The 20,840-nt window shown below is 35.6% G+C and overlaps 1 protein-coding gene across 2 annotated transcripts in view; it reads left to right on the top strand.

Moving 5' to 3' along the window:
- Nucleotides 1–1,241: 1,241 nt before the first annotated feature.
- LOC143240675 (cell adhesion molecule Dscam1-like) overlaps nucleotides 1,242–20,840 on the top strand; it is a 102,274-nt gene continuing 82,675 nt past the window's right edge. For both annotated transcript variants that reach the window (XM_076483496.1, XM_076483495.1), the window contains exons 1-2: nucleotides 1,242–1,411; nucleotides 13,400–13,723. In XM_076483496.1, coding sequence (XP_076339611.1) covers nucleotides 1,354–1,411; nucleotides 13,400–13,723 — 382 coding nt within the window. In that variant the 5' untranslated portion in view covers nucleotides 1,242–1,353. The remainder of the gene's footprint in view (nucleotides 1,412–13,399; nucleotides 13,724–20,840) is intronic.

Below are 20,840 nucleotides of genomic sequence, written 5' to 3'. Positions count from 1 at the left end.
TTGAGAAACTCCGCACCATAAACACCTTGAACGTTTTATATAGTTTCTGCTGCACTACTGTTCTAAACTCATAAAGCATTATATATGCCTAATGTACTCCTCAGACACATCCATCTTCATAAGGGTTTATTTGATTAATGATCTGAAAATGTGGAGTTGGGTTAGTTTCTTTTATTTGTCTGAACATTTTTGTACATGTCCTACTATATATTTTAGTCAGTAAAGACTTCTACAAAGACAGAAATGATGATGCACTTTCTGTATTAAATTTTGGGACATTACTTTTGGGATGACCTGATATAAACTTCAAATAATATTTGCTTTTAATTCGAGAGAAAGTTATTGTGGTTTGGTTTTGATTTGTTTTGAATTTCGTGCAAAGCTACACGAAGGCTATCTGCGCTAGCTGTCACTGATTTAGCAGTGTAAGAGTAGAGGGAAGGTAGCTAGTCATCACCACCTACCACTAACTCTTGGGCTACTCTTTTACCAACGAATAGCGGGATTGACCGTCACATTATAACGCCCTCACTGCTGAAAGGGCAAGCATATTTGGTGTGACAGGGATTCGAACCTGCGATCTTTGGATACGAGTCGAGTACCTTAACCATTTGGCCATGCTAGGCCGAAAACGGTAATACTTAGAATGATCGTACAAAACCATCACGACCTCTCGAAGTCTTTAACCTTACGAACGAAGTTGAGACATTCTCTTGAGGTTAATGACGATCCACTCAGTCAGTATAATAAAAGAGACTGACACCTACTGCAATACGAACGCCACTTCGAAAAATCTTTACAAAGATAAAGCTGGAAATGCTACAGTTGTGTGCGATATTTATATCATGCCGCCACCGTTTCTTACTTAATATCCAATTACTTTATTTACTTGGTAATGTTTAATTTGTTTGCAGGTAAGCATAGGGATACATAAAGGGCTCATATCTGGTATCGAAACCTAATTTTTAGCGTTTCAGTAAGTAACTCGACCTTCAACGAATTAAGATCTTTTAACGGCTTTGACTTACATTCATCAACCACCTTTTTATTATTTACTTTAGAAAATCTAGAGTTTATATTTTATTGGGGGGAAGGTTACAACACGACACTACTATGAAAGACGAAAACAACACAGACTGATAACACGTGCATAAGCGATATTTGTGTAAGTGCGCACGCGCACGCTTAGCCCGTTACCAATGCACGCGACTGGTATATTCTTCAGCCGAGAGGTGGTCATTCAAACCACGAGTAGCTAGAACGTCAGGTCGTACTAACGCAGATCAGCTTAGTGACCACTAAAATAACGTACTAAAGTGCACGAGGAGTCGAACTACCTGGACTGACCGAAGAATGTTCCAAGTGGCAAAGACCTTGGGGTTTCTAATAGGATTATTTATCGTTATATCAGGTGAAGGTTTCTATCATTAACTCTTTTTAAAACAGAAGCGTAATTTTCTATTCACCAGTCAATGTTCTCTTTATTCTAATGTTTAGGGTAAGCTTTTGCAAATATTATTTACATGTGTAAATGTGCGAAGGGACTCATAGCACTGTTTATTTTTGTATAAAATAACCTCAAGATGAACTTCTTAAGGTCATAGTAACTTAAGATGGACACTGGCAAGTTTATTTAGTAAGCGCAAAGGAAAGCGTTTGTGAATCGAAAAAAGAAATGAAAGCTATTGCCTCCCCATATGTTATCTATTATAGCACTATAATATATCCATATATTGTTGATTGAATTACTATAGTCTCCTCATATATATATTGTCGATTGAATTACTATAGTCTCCTCATATATATATTGTTGATTGAATTACTATAGTCTCCCCCTATATTGTTGATTGAATTACTATAGTCTCCCCCTATATTGTTGACTGAATTACTATAGTCTCCCCTATATTGTTGATTGAATTACTATAGTCTTCTCATATATTGTCGATTGAATTACAGTAGTCTCTCCATATCTCCGTACAGACACATTTACAAAATGTTTGTAACATTCGACTAATATTGGACTTCAACAAAGTCCTATGATCTAGTTCTTAACAAAAGAATAACGACCGAGATACTATGGTCATTGATAATATCTAGCAATCCATTCCACATATAGTCCTAACGCAGTACCTTATGACTTCTGTCTTTCAATAGTGTAAACTCTACACTTTCTTGCAACCAATGCTGTTAAAACAGCTAGACGTTTCTCCCTAGTGAAAACAGACGTTCGTCTTTTGTTATTACACTAGTTATTCAGAAAGTAATGAATTGGTAAATGCCCCCCTAAACATATTACTTTCACAAGGAACTCCCTCGACCTCCTATTTCTTTATTATAACATTCTGGCGGATGTCTTGTTCAGTGTTAGGTGAACAATTGTTCGTAAGTTAACAGAAAATTTAAAATAGCAATCCAATCAATCACGAGTGCCATCTCGTGAGAAATGTATTCATTAATGACAGACATTTTTTCCTAATTAATTCTCTGTTGTCTAATTTAATGTCAGAGTAACTTCTCTTTGCTCTCGATAACTTCCTGGTTTAGTTTAGTATTTAGTTTCGTAGAAGAGTAAAGCTCCTTATCGATTAATGTTTGTGTGTTTGTAATTAATCACAAAACTACACGATGGGCTATCTGTACTCTGCTCACCACGGCTATCGAAACCCGGATCCTATCGTTGAAAGTACGTAGACATGCCGCTGCGCCACTGGGGGCTATCGATTAATACGTCAAATGAATAGCAATATGTGAATATTAAATGTACTTCTGTTGGTTTAAAGAGTATATAATAGTTGTTCAAAAGGACAGATCATAAAGACTTTTCTAGTTCAACATTTCTCCGCAGATAGTCATGGTGCCTCAGCTCAAATAAAAATAATACTCCTTTATCCGAAAACAGTCTGTAAATAAGCTGTAATTCAAGGGTTTTTTGACAAAAATAGAACAATCTTTTCTTTATTGTATCATCAAAAAACAAACAGCAAAACAAACAAAATAACATGCAAAAATATTTAAAATAATGCAAAAATAAAAAACACGAAAAAAAAGGCAAGCACGTCGAGTTCAGGAGAGAAAACAAAGAACCGGCATCTCCATATCTCAATACGCGTTAGACTTAACTGATCTTCGTGATATTCGACTTGCCTGTCTCGGTCCGCAAGTTTGATTGGTTTTATGTTTTCTACTGTTGTTATGTCTTTCGTCGACATGGCAATTTGTGATGGGAAACCTTTTTTACGAATTTCGATGCCAGATCTGTGTCTGTGTTGACTGGAACATATGTTATTGGGGTTCACTGCCTCTCGAGCGTTATGTAGACCATCTAACTTATATAAAAGTCAGTGTGTGTCACGTCACGTCACGCTTGATTTCTCAAAAAGGAAGAGTTATAAAAGACAAAATGAATTTAGCCTAATAGAACAATTCGATTACTGACTGCCCATCAGGATCTTAAAGACGGGAGTGCAAGGAGGTCGTGAGGGAGGTGTCCTGAAACCTTATATGTCTAGTGAGTGTTGGTATAGTACGCCTAAAGTAAAGACTTAGTACGGGATCACCTAGCGCAGTGGCGAGTGCACAAAATTTACCATTTATCATGAAAGTAAAAATATTAATTCAGTTTTAAATTTAAATTGTTTCCGAATTAAGATATTTTCTGTAATATTATCTACGTTTTTAATACAAGTCAAACCTCTTTAGTCAACAGAGACTTTAATATAAGTCAATAAATATTTTTCAAACTTTTGTTATCTACACCTTTCATTTTATATTTATATTAAGTTACTAGTTGAGCCACCCGTTCCATGGACGGAAGTCATATAGCTTCAAGATTAATTAAAGGTTATCTTAGAACGTGAAAAGTTGCTTTCCTTATAATTGTAATAAAACTGCAAAATACAAAATGTGAAACCGTAAGTTTGCATGTATTTCTACATAGATTCAATAAACGTTCATGGTAAATTTGGTGAAGTTCCATCAAAAGGGGGCGAAGTGGTGGTAAAAACGCCCATAAAACCGCAAGATTCAAAATGATAAACTGAAAATTTACCATATGAAGTAGTAACATGGACATACGATAGTACTTTTATATGCAAAAACGGCTCGTTTGGGCTGAGAAAACACTTTACATAGAAGAGCGAACAACGTTTCGACCTTCTTCGGTCATCGTCAGGTTCACAAAGAAAGAGGTAACTGACCGGAAGCTGACCACATGTTTGAAAGGGGTTGTGTAACTGTGTGTCGAAATGTAGAGGGCGGTATTAGATGTTTGAATATATAATTTTATTTATTATATTAATATAGGTATAAAGGCGTTCCTTTATATTGGTTTATTTTGGGTTTAAGTTGTTGTATAAGTAAGGCTTCTTTAATTTTACGTACACCACAAATATACGGCATCCCCAAACCTCATAAACCAGATTGTCCATTACGACCAATAATGTCCACATATGAATCGTTTAATTACAACCTTGGTAAATACATAGCATGGGCATTCTCCAAATATGTAACATCAGCCAGCTCATTTATCAAAGACTCTTTTAATTTCAAGTCTAATCTAAATCAACTTAATCATAAAGCCTTAATGGCCAGTTTCGATGTTATATCCCTCTTTACAGAAGTTCCAACCACTGAAGCCTGCAAGATAGCCTTAGAACTCTATATCCGAGACCCTAACCCAACTATAGAAATTCCCAGTAACCAGTTAGCAACCCTCATAGAATTCACCACGATAAAGACAAACTTCATGTTCAACAACCAAAACTATATACAAACAAACGGCCTAAGCATGGGCAACCCAGTATCACCAGTTCTAGCCAATATTTTTATGACACAAGTTGAAACACAAGCAATTAACACAGCATTACATCCACCACTATACTGGTATAGATATGTAGATGACACGGTTGCGGGATTCAAATCTACAGAACACATACTTAATTTTTCAATCACATTAACTCTATACATCCCAACATCAACTTCACATGTGAACAGGAAGAAAACAATCAAATATCATTTCTTAACCTCAAAATTACAAGAACTGATACACAATTTCAAACAGAAATCCACCGAAAAATCACCCATACTGGACTATACATTCCTTGGGACTCAGCACATGAAACAAAACAAAAACTCAACATACTAAGAAACCAAATAAACACAGCCATAAAACTATGCTCACCAGATAAAATTAACGATGAATTAGACAAAATAAAACAATACTTCACCAACATCAATAAGTTTCCTCCACAAACCGTAGAAAACATTATACGCACACACCTAGACAGAAAGCAAAATCAACCAACTAAAGTAAATACAGCTCACGAATCAAAAAACCACGAAACCATATACTGCTGTATACCATATATTCCCGACATCAGCAAACAAATAACCAACATTTGGCAAAATTAGTAACAAAATATGACATTCCAATTAATACCAAATTTATTCAAAACCCGGCACAAAACTGAGGTCTATACTATGTAAAACTATACTGACAAACACCACACCAACATTATTTATAAAATACAATGTGATAACTGCCACGACTTCTATATTGAGAAACAAGTAGAAAAATGGAAACCAGATTCAAAGAACATAAAAGTCACCTTCACACGTTTTCGAACACTGCAAGTCAAATAAACACAACATAACCATAGAAAACACTCAAATACTAAATAAAGAAACAAACATAAACAAACGTAAAATTAAAGAAGCCTTACTTATACAACAACTTAAACCCAAAATAAACCAATATAAAGGAACGCCTTTATACCTATATTAATATAATAAATAAAATTATATATTCAAACATTTAATACCGCCCTCTACATTTCGACACACAGTTACACAACCCCTTTCAAACATGTGGTCAGCTTCCGGTCAGTTACCTCTTTCTTTGTGAACCTGACGATGACCGAAGAAGGTCGAAACGTTGTTCGCTCTTCTATGTAAAGTGTTTTCTCAGCCCAAACGAGCCGTTTTTGCATATAAATTTCTCAACAAGTGGGTTTCTCGTCATCACTGATACGATAGTACTATTTCATCTAAATAGGCACTTTTGTTACTAAGTAACATTACCATATGAAGTAGTAACATGGACATATGACAGTACTATTTCATCTAAATAGGCACTTTTGTTACTAAGTAACATTACTATATGAAGTAATTACATGGACATACGACATTACTATTTCATCTAAATAGGCACTTTTGTTACTAAGTAACATTACCATATGAAATAGTTACATGGACATACGACAGCACTATCATATCTAAATAGGCACTTTTGTTACGAAGTAACATAACATAAAAGTCAAAGTTGAAACACAGTGTTATCAAAACGCACGTGACTTTTATATATATTACAAGCTATTAATCTAATTAATTATTTTATGAATATGCTACAAATTCATTTCATAAATGATTTTAATTTTGATTGGCTCACAAAGGAACTTACCAACGATTGACTGTCTGGACTACACTTTTCTGCCTCTTTATTGGTCAAGTTTGATTTCGCAGAATTCACTCATTTCTCTTAAGTATAAAAGTTGAGATTATGATACATTAAGGGGCGAAAGGTGGATAAAAGTACTTGCCCCGTTACTATAGACGGGCTACTCGCTAGTATCTGAAATAATTGGTAGTATCTTAAGCAGTTAAGTATTCTCCGGATTTTATGGTATAATAGTTATTGAATGACCACGTTATTCGAGTGTAGTGGTAAGGAAGTGTGAACATCATTGTTATGTTGCGCATTATCATTGTTTGATTTACATTTTAAGCTGTGAATATCATACAGTTACTTAAGCCTTGGGATGAATAAAACTTACCTGTGCATAATGCTGTATTCTGTACAATGTTTAAGCATGCAGGATATCTCAGACCATGTTGAAGTTAAGCAGTATAGCGGTGTCATTTACTAGCTTTATGTATATGCTTGATTCACCTGTACATAACTTGTTTGGGTGCTTTTTCCCAGTGCGTGGGCCAAGTGAACCTGAACAGGAAGATGTCATTTCCAATATGGCGGCTAAGAATTAAATCTCCGTATGTTTTGTTTTTATTTCTTTTATCAGACGAATTTGATGATGATGCTAAGGAAGTGATGATAAGACTCGTTTGTTTACTTATTTATTTATTTTGAATTTTGCACAAAGGTACACGAGGGATGTCGGCGCTTTTAGCGACGAATAGTGGGATTGACTGTCAAAGTATAACGACCCTACGACTCAAAGGGCGAGTATGTTTGGTGCGACGGGGATTCGAACTCCCACGCTGAGTCAAGCGCATTAACCATCTGGCCAGGCCAGGTTTTTAAGCCTCGTTTATTTTCTGAAAAAGTATATTTTATTACAATTCACAATTTTTACTGTGAGTAAAAACGAATCCTACTTACAATAAAAGCTGTAAACTGTAGTAAAAGCAAATTTTTTTTTTTTATGAATCATAATCTGTATTCTGTCAAATATTCCAATTACACACTGCGCCGCTGCCATCTTGAAGACGTCATTGTTCCCTTCAAATGACTTCCTCCCCGTAGAGCCGAAAGAAGTTCGGAATATTGTTCCGAATTACTTTGTTGCTGTGTAGAAAGTTCAAGTCGAGCCTACCCTTGTTTTGTCCTGCTAAACAGTTACTTAAACTACAACTGTGTCTTATTTTTGTATGAAAGTGTAATAAACTTGGCGTATTATCTGTTACATTCGTTAGATAGTTACATGTGTCAGGACCTACCCTAAAGAACATAATTTCGAATGACATGCTCAGGGGCTTATTTAGTATAAACTATACTAATGCTTATACGTTACAGAAGATGGATGTATATTTTTTGTCTTCACCTGTACGCTATTTACAGGACAGTATGCCTCATTGCATGTTTGACTTTATCTGATTTTATATCATAGCTCTCAAAAGTTAGGTACCAATATTGTCCTATTCTGTACAATAGTTACGAACGCTGGATATCTCATTGCGTGTTGTACTTCAGAACTATTTATTTAGTTTACCGTAAAAAATTAAGAAGACTTTATGTCCCACTACAGACATTAATATCACTGTTGTATATATGCGTCATTATGTAATTATATATATTAGTTTATTTGTTTTGTTTGAGTTGAACCTCATTAAAATTGTGAAATGAGTGAACGTTTTTGCAGTTTTCATTTGGGTGAGCATTTTCAAGAGAGAGTGTGTAAAAGGAACACATCTAATGTAAGTTCTGGGGTGTAACATCTGTTCAATTACTTTTAGCTCCCATTTAAATACAAAAAACTCGCATCCTTTGTATAACTTCAGTCCAGGTATTGATTATGTTATTAGGTAATCCAGTACCTAAATTATTGTTGGAAATAACGCAATGTTTAAAATAATAGCGCTCGAATAAAACTTCCATCCTACAACTCAAACTGGATCATCTGATTCAGCTAGCCTGACTTTAATGTTCATCTGATTTAGGCTAGCCTGTCTTTAATGTTCACCTGATCCAGTTAGCCTGACTTTAATGATCATCTGATCCAGCTAGCCTGACTTTAATGATAATCTGATCCAGCTAGCCTATCTTAAATGATAATCTGATTCAGCTAGCCTGACCTTAATGATAATCTGATCCAGCTAGCCTGACTTTAATGATAATCTGATCTAGCTAGCCTGACTTTAATGATCATCTGATCCAGTTAGCCTGACTTTAATGTTCAAAACTGACAAGTGCAGGTTCTTGATCTATCTTAAATTATTCAACTTAAAAATAGTGATTACACGTGAAATAGCTGATATTTTGTTTAAGTTATATCTGTCAGCTTATAACAGTTAACTTATAACTGATATATTACTTAGTTACGTAGGTCAGTTCAGCTAACTTATAACTGACATGTTATCTAGTTACATCAGTCAGTTTAGTTAACTTATAACTGATATATTTACCTAGTTACATCGACCAGTTTGGTTAATTTATAACTAATATATTTACCTAGTTACATCCGCCAGTTTAGTTAACTAATAACTGTTATGCTACCTAGTTACATCGGTCAGTTTAGATAAGTAAAAACTGATATATTTACCTAGTTACATCGGTCAGTTCAGTTAATTTATATTTGTCTATTCATGAGAGTTCAAAGCTACACAGTCAGCTACTTGCCTTGTATCCACCGAGAGGATCGAACCCTGAATTAGAGTGTTATAACCCCTTAAGTTTACCTCTAAGCTTTCGGGCTAACAGCATAATATCTATCTAGTTACTCGATTTCTTTATCAACTCACTTCGTCCTTTTTCTTATGCGTAGATAATTTAATTTTTACTAAATAGAAAGCTCATACATGATTTCACTCATGACTGCAATGTTTATAGTTACTCAGAGGCACAAAGATATGTCTGCAAACTTACAGCGCTAAAAACCGGGTTTCCATACCCGTGGTAGGCAGATCACAGATAGCTCTCTGCGTAGTCTTGCGCTTAACTTCACAGAAACAAAGAAGTAACATTTCTAAAACAGTCACATTACAACGTTTATAAAACAGTCACATTACAACACTTGTATAACAGTCACATTACAACGTTTATAAAACAGTTACATCACAACTCTTGTATAACTGTCAAATCACAACGCTCGTATGACAGTCACATTACATAAAACGTTTTTATTTTGTCTCTATTGCTTTCAATTAAACTATGTCTTAAATCATACATGTGTAACCATTTAACGAGATTATCACAGTCTACAGGAATTTTCTAACACGGTTCGTTGCAAGACAAGATATGACATTTCTGAAAGTTCGTGTGTTTTAATGAAATGAGCAGTTCTACCTAATTATAAACTAAGTTACGCGTCCGTTTCAAATGTTCCTTCCAAATCGATATTTAACTTCATTTGGTAGTTATCTTTGAAATACGTGCTTTGAATGTACTTCGTAACAAATAAAGAGATTATCGTCTAACAATGTTCATGACATTTTACAATGTGTAGCTGTACAGCGCAAACTATAACTTTTACTCTATCTGCTTCACAGAATTTAGTTCCATAGCAAACTCTCGTTCTTATAAAGTATAAACTGGAAAAACGTGGTTGGAAACAACATAGAAGTGTATAATAAGTCATTTTACAGTTCAATATATACATATATATATTTTCTAAATCTCTATTTAATATCATCCGATGGCTCAATGGTACATCTCACAGCCTTGAAACGTTAAAATTCGAGTTTGGATACCCGCAGTGGGCAGAACAGAGACAGTTCACTGTTTAGCTCTGTGCTTAATAACAATAAAACGAGCAATAGTTTTTTTATGAACTTCGCGCAAAGTTACACGAGGGCCATCTGCGCTACCGTCCCTAATTTGACAGTATAAGACCATTCGTTGGTAAAAGAGTAGCTCAAGAGTTGGCGGTGGGTGGTGACGACAAGCGGGATTAACTGCTGAAAGGGCGAGCAAGTTTGTTGTGACGGGCATTCGAACCCGCGACCCTTAGATGTTATGGCATGGCTAGATGGTTAAGGCACTCGACTCGTAATCTGAGGGTTGCGGGTTCGAATCCCCATCACACCAAACATGCTCGCAGGCGCATTATTATGTGACGATCAATCCCACTATTCGTTAGTAAAATATTAGCACAAAAGCTGGCGGTGGGTGGTGATGACTAGTTGCCTTCTTTCTAGCTTCACACTGCTAAATTAGGGACGGCTAACGCAGATAGCCCTCGTGTAGCTTTGCGCACAATTGAAAACAAACCAAACCAAACGAAATCGAGCACCCCTAATCACCTGCCCATGCCGGGCACACGAAAACTAAAGCAAAGTAAACTCTAATTAACAGTCTATATTGTTATATGACTTACATAGAATAGAATAAACCAGAAAATAACATTCAAATTGCACCCCACTAAAGACGTTTTTTGTCTTTTATAGATGGCCACTTTAATCTCAATAACGAATTTAACAGATAGGTAGAAACTGTTAATATTAAATATTATTCACGTTTTCAAATGCCTTGGAAGAAAGATGTATTATTTATTTGATAAACAGCTGTCAGCAGTTGTTGTTCTCTACCCTCCCCCTCCTCAAAGAAAGTGAATTATTCACTAACGTTAGGAGAGATATCGTACTGATCACTATATTTTATTTTCGTCAAAACAGGCACGTTGGAAACGAAACGAACTTAAGCATAATGCTGTTGAGGAGCGAAAGAAAAGATTAGGGATAGCATTTTCTCACACTGAATATTTTTTAGAGTTTAAAATAGGATTTTCTCGCATGTTAGGAGAATCAAATTTATCTTCTCTGTTGCGAAAAATATATATATATATATTTTAAAAGCCCCTTTTTTTTCAAATAAATTTTTTTCGAGTTAAGAAAACCGGCGTTGTTATCTAAACTTTGTAACATCAAGGTAGAATAAATGGTATCACTTTAACGTGCTAGAATTATATTTCTTGCTCTCGTTTGGTCTAGAGCTGCGATAAATAAATATTATTTTTATTCTTCCCTTCTTTCGTAGGCCTTACTGTGAGCTTGTTTCATAATTTTTCCGGCAGGTGTAAATTTGGATATATTCTTTTAATTTCAATCTAATTTAAACAATGTCGTTCCTTCCGCATATGTGTTAAAAAACCGAATACTATGATGTAATGTTTCACCCGTTAAGTTTCATTTAGCCCACAAAAGATTAAAGAACCAGAAACTATTTTAATTATCTCCAAATTTCTTTTTTTCTATGGTAAACTGAGTTACTCAATTTAAAGTTCATAATTAAAATGAAGAAAAACAAACAAACAAACAAACAAACAAATACGAAATTGTATTTGAAATTAAATGTTTTGAAGTACAGGGTATTCATTTAACTTGAGTTTGGAAAATGAAATAAATGAAGGTTTATCTAGTCCGTTTATTTATCTGCATTATTAGCTGGTGATATATAAACTTGGGCTTTATTTTGTCGTCATCTTTTAACAGCTTTACTAGTTATCTGTGCTCTGCCCGTATCAAAACTAGATTTTCGTAGTATAAGCCCGCAGACATACCACTGTACTACTAGAGGAATAGTAGCTATTGATTGATACTCCTTAATGTGTTTCTTCGGGAGGTTTTCAGTGGTACATCAACAAAATATGATTCGATGTCAGTGAACATAACAATAAATTATGTGTAAAGGATTTAAGATTCGGTGAGCTTGGCGGGGTTTATTAGTTAATGTGTTGGGTTGAGTATCGAAATGTCCAGGGTTCACAATACAATGCCGCTGAGAACTTGGTACTTTCAGATGTGGGCGTGTTATAAGAGTGACAGTCAGTCTCGGTTCAAAGATCCGGGAAAGCACTTCTTGAAGTGCGTTCTCTTTAATCGACTGCCTCTACTCTTGTCACTAGTTCCAAATTATGGTTAGCTAAACCAGAACTTTGACCTGAACATTTAGCCTGTGGGAGCATAACTTGTCGTTTAAGATGAAAACGCTAGTTTCAACTGAGTTACGGTTGCACTCTTTTATCATATAAACGACGTGTTTTGCAGAAGAAACACTTCTACAGGGGCAGGTTAACACTTGCTATTTGATTCTGTACCAAACAATAAATAAAAGAGTATGTTTAAGCTGCGAATATTATCGTTGGAAATTCCAAATACTTAAACATTAACAACAGAAGACACTAGACAGGCTCTTACACGACGTCAAAGTTATTTGGTTAGCAAACATTCAATGGCGTTTTCCGTTAGCTTGATGACGAACCAAAGAATAGAACCGAGAACTTCGTATTAAAACTGGTTTAAACTGGAATAAGTCTTTTTCTGTGCCTTAATATAGTTTCTATCCGTATTTTACGAATGACGTTTAAGTTAGGCATATGCCACAGTTTCTCTTGATGCAAAATAAAGCTATCAAACGTAGGTAATTTGTATTAATATGTAAAAAATAATAAACATTTCCTTCGTCCCAGTATGACCAGAAGGTTAAGGCACTCGACTGGCAATCTGAGGATCCGCAGGTTCGAATCCCCATCACATCAAACGTACTCGCCCTTTCAGCCGTGGGGGCGTTATAGTGTGACGGACAATTCCACTATTCGTTGGTAAAAGAGTAGCCCAAGAGTTATCGGTGTGTGGTGACGACTAGCTGCCTTCCCTGCTCACACTGCTAAACAAGGGACGGCTAGCGCAGATTGCCCTCGTGTAGCTTTGCGCGAAATTCAGACCAAATATTTCTTTCTTTCTTTAAACCCCCACTAACAGATACTCAAAACTACATTGATATATCTATAATTAAAACTGTTAGCTTGAACTTGAGTCAATATATATGTATTATTTTCTATAATTTTATCTTGTTGTTATTGAAAGTAATTAGATGTCAAACTTTTAGGTCTGAGCAAAGCCAGTGATTTTGGGTGCTTAACATTTTTGTTGTTAATATATATTACAGGACATTCAGTAACGTCTGAATTAGTGACTCGTGGACCTACGTTTCTAGATGAACCGCCAGATGCTGTCGAATTCACTAACAGTTCTGGTGCAGTAATACCTTGCCGCGCTGATGGCCAGCCTGTGCCTAGTATTCTTTGGATGACCGGAAATCAAAAGGTGGCCAAACACGGAAGACTGCAAGAAATTAGTTCAGATGGATCGTTAGTGATTAAGCCATTTCATCCGAGTGATTATCGGCCAGATGTCCACTTCACTCGGTACAAGTGCGTGGTCAGTAACGAGTTTGGAGTCATTCGGAGTAAGGACGTCAGTGTAAGAGCAGGTAAGACTATTATTGTATGACACACGAGTAGAACTTACTGGGTGTGAGGAAAACTGGAGGTGTTCATTTTGTTGTTTTTATTAAGTTTGTTTTTATATTAAGTTTTGGCTTGGCATGGACAGGTAGTTAGGGTGCTCGACTCGTAATCTGAAGATCGCAAATTCGCTTCCCCGTTACACCATACGTGCACGCCCTTTCAGCCGCATGGGTATTATATTGTAACGGTTAATCCCACTATCCGTTGGTAAAAGAGTATCCCAAGAGTTGGCGGTGGGAGGTGATGACTAGTTGCTTTCCCTTACACTGCTAAATTATGGTCGGCTAGCGCAGATATTCCTCGTGCAGCTCGTAATACTGAAGCAAACATGCTGAATATCACTAGTTAATAGCTAGTAGCCCCTTAGTGACACAGTGGTATGTCTGCGGACTTACAACGCTAGAAACCGGGTTTTGATACCCGTGGTAAAAAGAGCACTAATAGACCATTGTGTAGCTTTGTACCTAACTCCAAAATAAACAAAGAGATAATCATGTATTTATTATTATCCCATATTTTTCCATATGACGCATGCTCGGTGGATTAAATGAGAAATTATCCCTAAATTACGTCGTGTACCGCGACAGAATACTTTTACTGTCGGTAATTAAAGTCATAAAATAAATAAATAAATTTGTCGTAATCAAAGTGAGATCGTGTGTAAATCACGATCCTACTTGTTAAGTAGGATTTTTGTATTATTTAAATGCTCAGTTTGCCAGATTTTGACCTATATGTTACAGTATCTCTAATAACACATTAGCCAAACACACACACAGAATTGAAACAAAAAAATTCTAAATATAGCAACGAATTAGTCTTAACAATGTTGGAGCCTTCTATGTATTTTATTTACAAGGAAACTGGGTAAGTTCCACGATTTTATATCGAGTGTTCTGATTGGTTAGATAATATGATACGATACATAAGACCAGTTGTTAGTGGATGGTAAAATAGCAGGTGGCCAAAGTAATACATTAAGATAGAGTTAATAAGATAATGAAAAATATTTTACTTACATTCTCTTTGACATGACCTCCGTTAAATAATATTCGATCAAAAAACACGATTATAGTAATGAAACACGATGTGTGATCCACTAAACGTTTATTTGCGGTTTCAAATCTCAATGGTAGCACATAAACTGTAAGACCTTTATTTTTTCATATTATTCTTTTTCGCTTGTAAGAGGGCGCTGGGTTTCTTCTTGTTGTTGCTTCAGGTTCAGTCGAAACCGTTTATCAGATGGATTTCTGATCCTTATCTTGCAGTTCACCAGATGGCGCTGCTCTGCTTCCTATCCATATTTGAGGTTCAACGTCGAAACAGGTTATTAAACTGTATTGTTTCATCATTATTCTGAGTTTGAGACTCGGTGTTGGGGCTAATTATCAAGTATTGTTTTCCTTCCTGTTTGAATGGGAGTCGAGCGTTTTTTTCCCTCCCTGTTTGTACAGGAGACGAGTGTTGATTTCCTTGCTGTTTGTATAGGAGATGAGCGTTGTTTTCCTTCCTGTTTGTACAGGAAATGAGCGTTTTTTCCCTCCCTGTTTGTACAGGGGACGAGTGTTGATTTCCTTGTTGTTTGTATAGGAGAAGAGAGTTGTTTTCCTTCCTGTTTGTACAAAAGATGAGCGTTTTTTCCTTCCAGGAGTCGAGCGTTGATTTGCTCTTTATTTTTATGACATTAAGTGTTAATAAAGTAGACTACTTGCCTTTGTTGTTACTTTACTTAGTGTTTGTGTTTATCATTCAGTGTTGAAGTAATCGCTCAGAAAGTGATGTTTTAGTGTTCAAACAGACGACAGTCTTTTTTCTGTATTTGGATTGAGTGTTGATACAGTCCACCAGAGGGCGTTGTTTTGTTTTTCAGGATTGAGTGAAAAATGTGTGCATGTGCAACTAAAAAGAAACAAGAACAGGATATGAAGAGCTTCTAATTCTCGTTAAATTATAAATTATATAGCGAAACACGCCTGAAACATTAAACCATCATATCGCCCATCTATTTGTTCTTATTACCACTTTCTAGTCTGTAATATTTTCCTTTCAACATTATCAGCTTAGTTAATTATTTGAAAATTAGCTTTCATTGTGATATATTGACGTGTTTTGTGTGTTTGCTAATAAGCATTAGTGATCGTCATGGATAACGCAATCTTAATCAAATTCTAGTTTCTAAGTCAATGGAAGTGAATATATAGAAATAGACTTGAAAGCTAAGTCGCTTTGAAGTCAGTTTTTTTTGGACCGAAAGAGTAAACATTTGAGAATTATAAGTCCAGTTTCATCTTTTGTATGGGTTTTAAATTGCACTGGTTGTTAGTATTAATTCCGGACAACAGTGAACATATATTTCTGAAATAAGATGTGGAATGTGCTTTAGCACGTTTATTTCGGTTTGTTTTGAATTTCGCGCATAGCTACAGTAGGACTATTTGCGCTAGCCGTCCCTAATTTATAAGTGTAAGACTAAAGGGAAGCAGCTATTCATCACCACGCACTACCAACTCTTGGACTACTCTTTTACCAACGAATAGGAGGATTGATAGTCACATTATAACGTGTGACTGGTATGCTCTAACTAGCGACACTCAAATTTGGAGTCGAGTGCCTTAACCACCTGGCCATGCCGGACCTCAGCATGTTTATAGTCACATTTAAGCAAGAAAAATAAAATATTTTATCAGTTTTAGGTGTAGCTGATACGCTAAACGAGTATGGTCTGTTTCTTTGTAAAACGTTCAATTAAAGAATGAGTTTTCTGTACTCTGTCAATTACGGGAATCGTAACCAGATTTTTAACGTTATAAGTTCTGAAACTTACCTTTGAGCTCAAAGAGGAGGTGGAGGTAAAATAATAAAAGTGAAAGAGCATTTGATAATATATTAAAGAAAACATATCTTACTTTTTATTATACATTTTGTTTCATCAAAAGCTCATCCTGATGGCTCAGCGATAAATTTAAGGGATTTAGATACTAAAAATCAAGTTTCGATACTTGAGGTAAGTACAGCACAGATAGCCCAGCCCATTCTGTAGCTTTGTGTTAGGACAAGAGAGAATCATAAATGAGAGTAAATTAATCCATCAGACATTTTATTTTCTTAGCTACATTTTTATGCGCTAGTAATACCAAGTGCAGTGCGCGCGTATACGCGATTAGATTTTATTACTCATCAGGTTCCCTACCAACTCGTCCTCAAATTGAAAATTTTTTAAGCAGGATTATAGTAAATTGATCTATAAGAACTTGGCGCGATCAAATAAATCAATCAAAAGGCATAAACTTCCTGATTCCAAAAGTGAAATTAGATCTCAAATCGATCAAGAGGGGACGGAACTAAAAGCTAAAAGTTTGTACGTGAAAAACTCAAAGCCGTCTTATGAGCCATTATGCCGCGGCAAAAACAAGTCGAGTTATGCCTCATGTGGAGAAATTGTACGTCGGTTGATACACCTATTGTTTAATCGTATGTTTCTATTCGATGAAAAGATACGGTTAATGCCCTCAACATACGTTACAGAGAAAAACATTACCTTGTCATTTGAACTAATGCGGAAACTGTAGGACTAAAAGGAGAAAAGTCCTTCCAAAAATCAGGAAGTCAGGTGGTTAATCTTCGATCAATATACGAAAGTGTTTTCGCTTTTCACTAAATTTTCACGTTCTGCTCATGGAATATGGAGAGGAAGTGGTGGAAAGAAACGTAAAAAAATGAGTTGTTTGTTTCAAAGTCCTCGTTCTGTGCGATAGTTAGCAGTTAAGAAAATACATACCGTTGTGGAGATGTACTACTTATGATTATCAACATAACGCTTTTTACACTAAAAAATGTATTCGTATATGTGTCTGTGTGATAAAAGTTGGCACGCTCAGTTAATTTAAAGAACGCGCACGGGTTTTATATTTAATCGCAGGGAGCGTGCTTAAAAAGGCGAACTCAGGTCTAGCACGCGACATATCAGTGACATATGCCATTCCTCTCTCACATGCAGACACACACACATTGCAAAATTGTGTATATTTGTACGAGCAGAATGCACGTGGAGAAAGTTTGATACTAAACCTCCTATTGAGACCAGACTTTCTGGCAAAGGATTCAATGGTTGCTTCAATTTTCTTCTCTACATGACGTCGACTAGTTATTCTGTTTCTAGTTGACACAGCTGGTTACTCTATTAGTAATTCTGGAATAAGCTCAGCGAATTATTAATAAATTATCAATTGTCAAATGTATGCTTAGTGCGTGGAAATAAACGATATATTTTGACCCAATTTATTGCATTATATACTTACGTTTTAGAGCGAAACGCCCTCAGACGCACCGTTGAGTTACTGTGGATTTGTGGTCTTGTGTAAAACATTCACAGATCTTCTGCCAAATATCTCATAATTCGCGCCCAGTTGTCAGTAGTAATTCAAAAATAGCGTTCTGCTCTTTGGGGCCGTGGGTGCATTACAGTAGTAACGGTCAAATCCAACCATTCAGTCTCACAAAAGTAGCCCACGAGTCGATATAGACTACCTACATTCCCTCTAGTCTGTGACTTCAAATTTAGGAACGGTAAGCGTAGACAGCTCTGTAAGAGTTTTATCTTATAGAGACGCAATTGAAGAGCGAAAAACGTCAATGAGTTAAATTAAAAATATCTCGGAATATACTTTTATAATATAGAATAATATAAAGCGTAGTTAGAAAGACGGTTCCGTTTTCTAGAATTTTTTTTTAAGCTTTCAAATCGAAATCTGCTTGACCACGTTGTTTTGTTTATCGAAAGTGATGTGACGATGTAATTTTAATTATTACATATGCAAAATTTCCCGGAATGTTTAAATAAATAATGGGAAAATCTAATGAATTTAATGGTTAAAGCAACGCACTTCAAATGTTTCAAGGAATAGTACTTTCAGCCAAACTCTAGTGAAATGATGGTGCGGGAAAAAGAGATTTCGTGTTGAGCTTGAAGTTAATTTAGCCAGAAATAATTCATAACTTGCAAGGTATACCTTTAAACATTGTTATACTCGCCAAAAGAAATTACTCGTTTAAAGAGTATAGCCTGTTCGAAACATCTGCTCAATAATGCTTGTTTTGACTTTCGCACGTTGTGTTCTTTTTATATCACACTCTAGGGTAACACGCTTCAGTTGGTGAATGAACTGACCCACGTTTCTACAACATTTTACTTAAAATTTAATGACCATGTCCGTCTATCGTCTCACGTCTCTGTTTAAAAATAAGGTGGATATTTGAACAGATAACGAATAATTTTCTTCCACAGAGAATTGGAAGGTGAGAGTGGAAAGGGACAGAAATAGGAAGGAAACAAAATTTAATTAACATTGTAACAGAAACAAACAAACAAAAAAGGAATTCTCTAGTTCATCTTTTCCAACGTCGACACGTCTACAGACATAATACCGCACATATCGTCTTGAACCTGACCCTCATTTATCACCATCACGTGACAAGCAGATTGCGAGAAGAGAAAACACGAGATGTTAGGTTTCATGTTCAACAACAATCCCTATTTTTATCTTCCCGTGATTGATCGTCAGAGATAAATACTTATCCACCTCATTCAGTAATTTTCTTGTTCCTCATTAAAAACAAAATCCCCCTGAAGTGTTAAGACCAAACAGCGTTTTACTAGAAACACTGATTTTTGTATACTTCCAAAACGCCATGAAGATACGATGTTTTGGATGCATTTAGATTACTTCTGTAGCAGCCACCTGGTTACAGACATCGAAATATGTTGGACGTTGTGAGATAGAGCATCCTTTTCTTTTCTTTTTAACTACGTTAGGCTGAAAAAAATGAGGTTAAACCAGATAGACAATGTATTTCCAAAGACATTTGGGTTTCATTTTCATTTCCTGAAAACAAGCTAAAACACACTAATTAATGAGCCACCATGGTATGTTCCCTGGTGTTTGATATTTCTCTAGCAGCTTCGTTTTTTAAGTGTATTATTTATTTATTTATCCATTCTCTTCTCTACGTAATCCGAGGGTCGCGGGTTCAAATCCCCATCACACCAAATATGCTCGCCCTTACAACCGTTGGAGCGTTATAACGTAACGATCAATTCCACTGTTCATTGGTAAAAGAGTAGCCCAAGAGTTGGCAGTGGGTGATGATGACTAGCTGACTTCCCTCTAGTCTTACACTGTTAAATTAGGGACGGCTAGCGCAGATAGCCCTCGTGTGACTTTGCGCGAAATTCAAACCCTTCTCTACAAAATTAAAATTAATGATATTTCATCTAAGGTGCGATTTACTGTATAAAATTCACGCTGTCATTCTTTTGATTTAGTTTGTTAAAAATGTTTTAGCTTGCTTAAATAAATGGATCTCTATATATATATATGTATAGTTTGGTAGTTATATGACATTGTTTTACGATAAGACAAACTGTATATCTATGCATATACAGTTCTGTAGAAATATTTAATACAGTTTTCAGATTCCACCAAAAAGGACGAACTAAAAAAGTTATGTTTCTTTCAAATTTAGGGTTAATTAACACCAGTTTGTCTGAAGTTCAATCATGAAGTTCTACAACACGGTAATTTTGCTCTGTCCATGCACAGTAGTGAAACCAAGTTTTTAGCTTTATAAGTTTACTGATATACCACTGTGCAACTAAAACGCGACTATTATTACCACGAGACTGACTTAGATCACATTACTTACATCATCACCAAAATGGGCGTTACCTACTTCGACGTTATAAATAGACGTACAGTTAACTTAACTTACTATTATTTTAATTTTGACGTCATAAATAGAAGTACAGTTAACTTACTATTATTTTATTTTTGACGTCATAATTAGACGTACAGTTATCTCACTATTATTTTCTTTTTGACGTCGTAATTAGACGTACAGTTAACTTACTATTATTTTATTTTTGACGTCATTATTAGGCGAACAGTTAACACAACTTACTATTATTTTATTTGTGACGTCATAATTAGGCGAACAGTTAACACAACTTACTGTTATTTTATTTTTGACATCATAATTAGACGTACAGTTATCTTACTATTATTTTCTATTTGACGTCGT

Source organism: Tachypleus tridentatus, chromosome 13 (genome assembly GCF_004210375.1).
Source record: "Tachypleus tridentatus isolate NWPU-2018 chromosome 13, ASM421037v1, whole genome shotgun sequence".
NCBI classification, from domain to species: Eukaryota; Metazoa; Arthropoda; class Merostomata; order Xiphosura; family Limulidae; genus Tachypleus; species Tachypleus tridentatus.
This window is presented reverse-complemented; position numbering and strand designations above follow the sequence as displayed.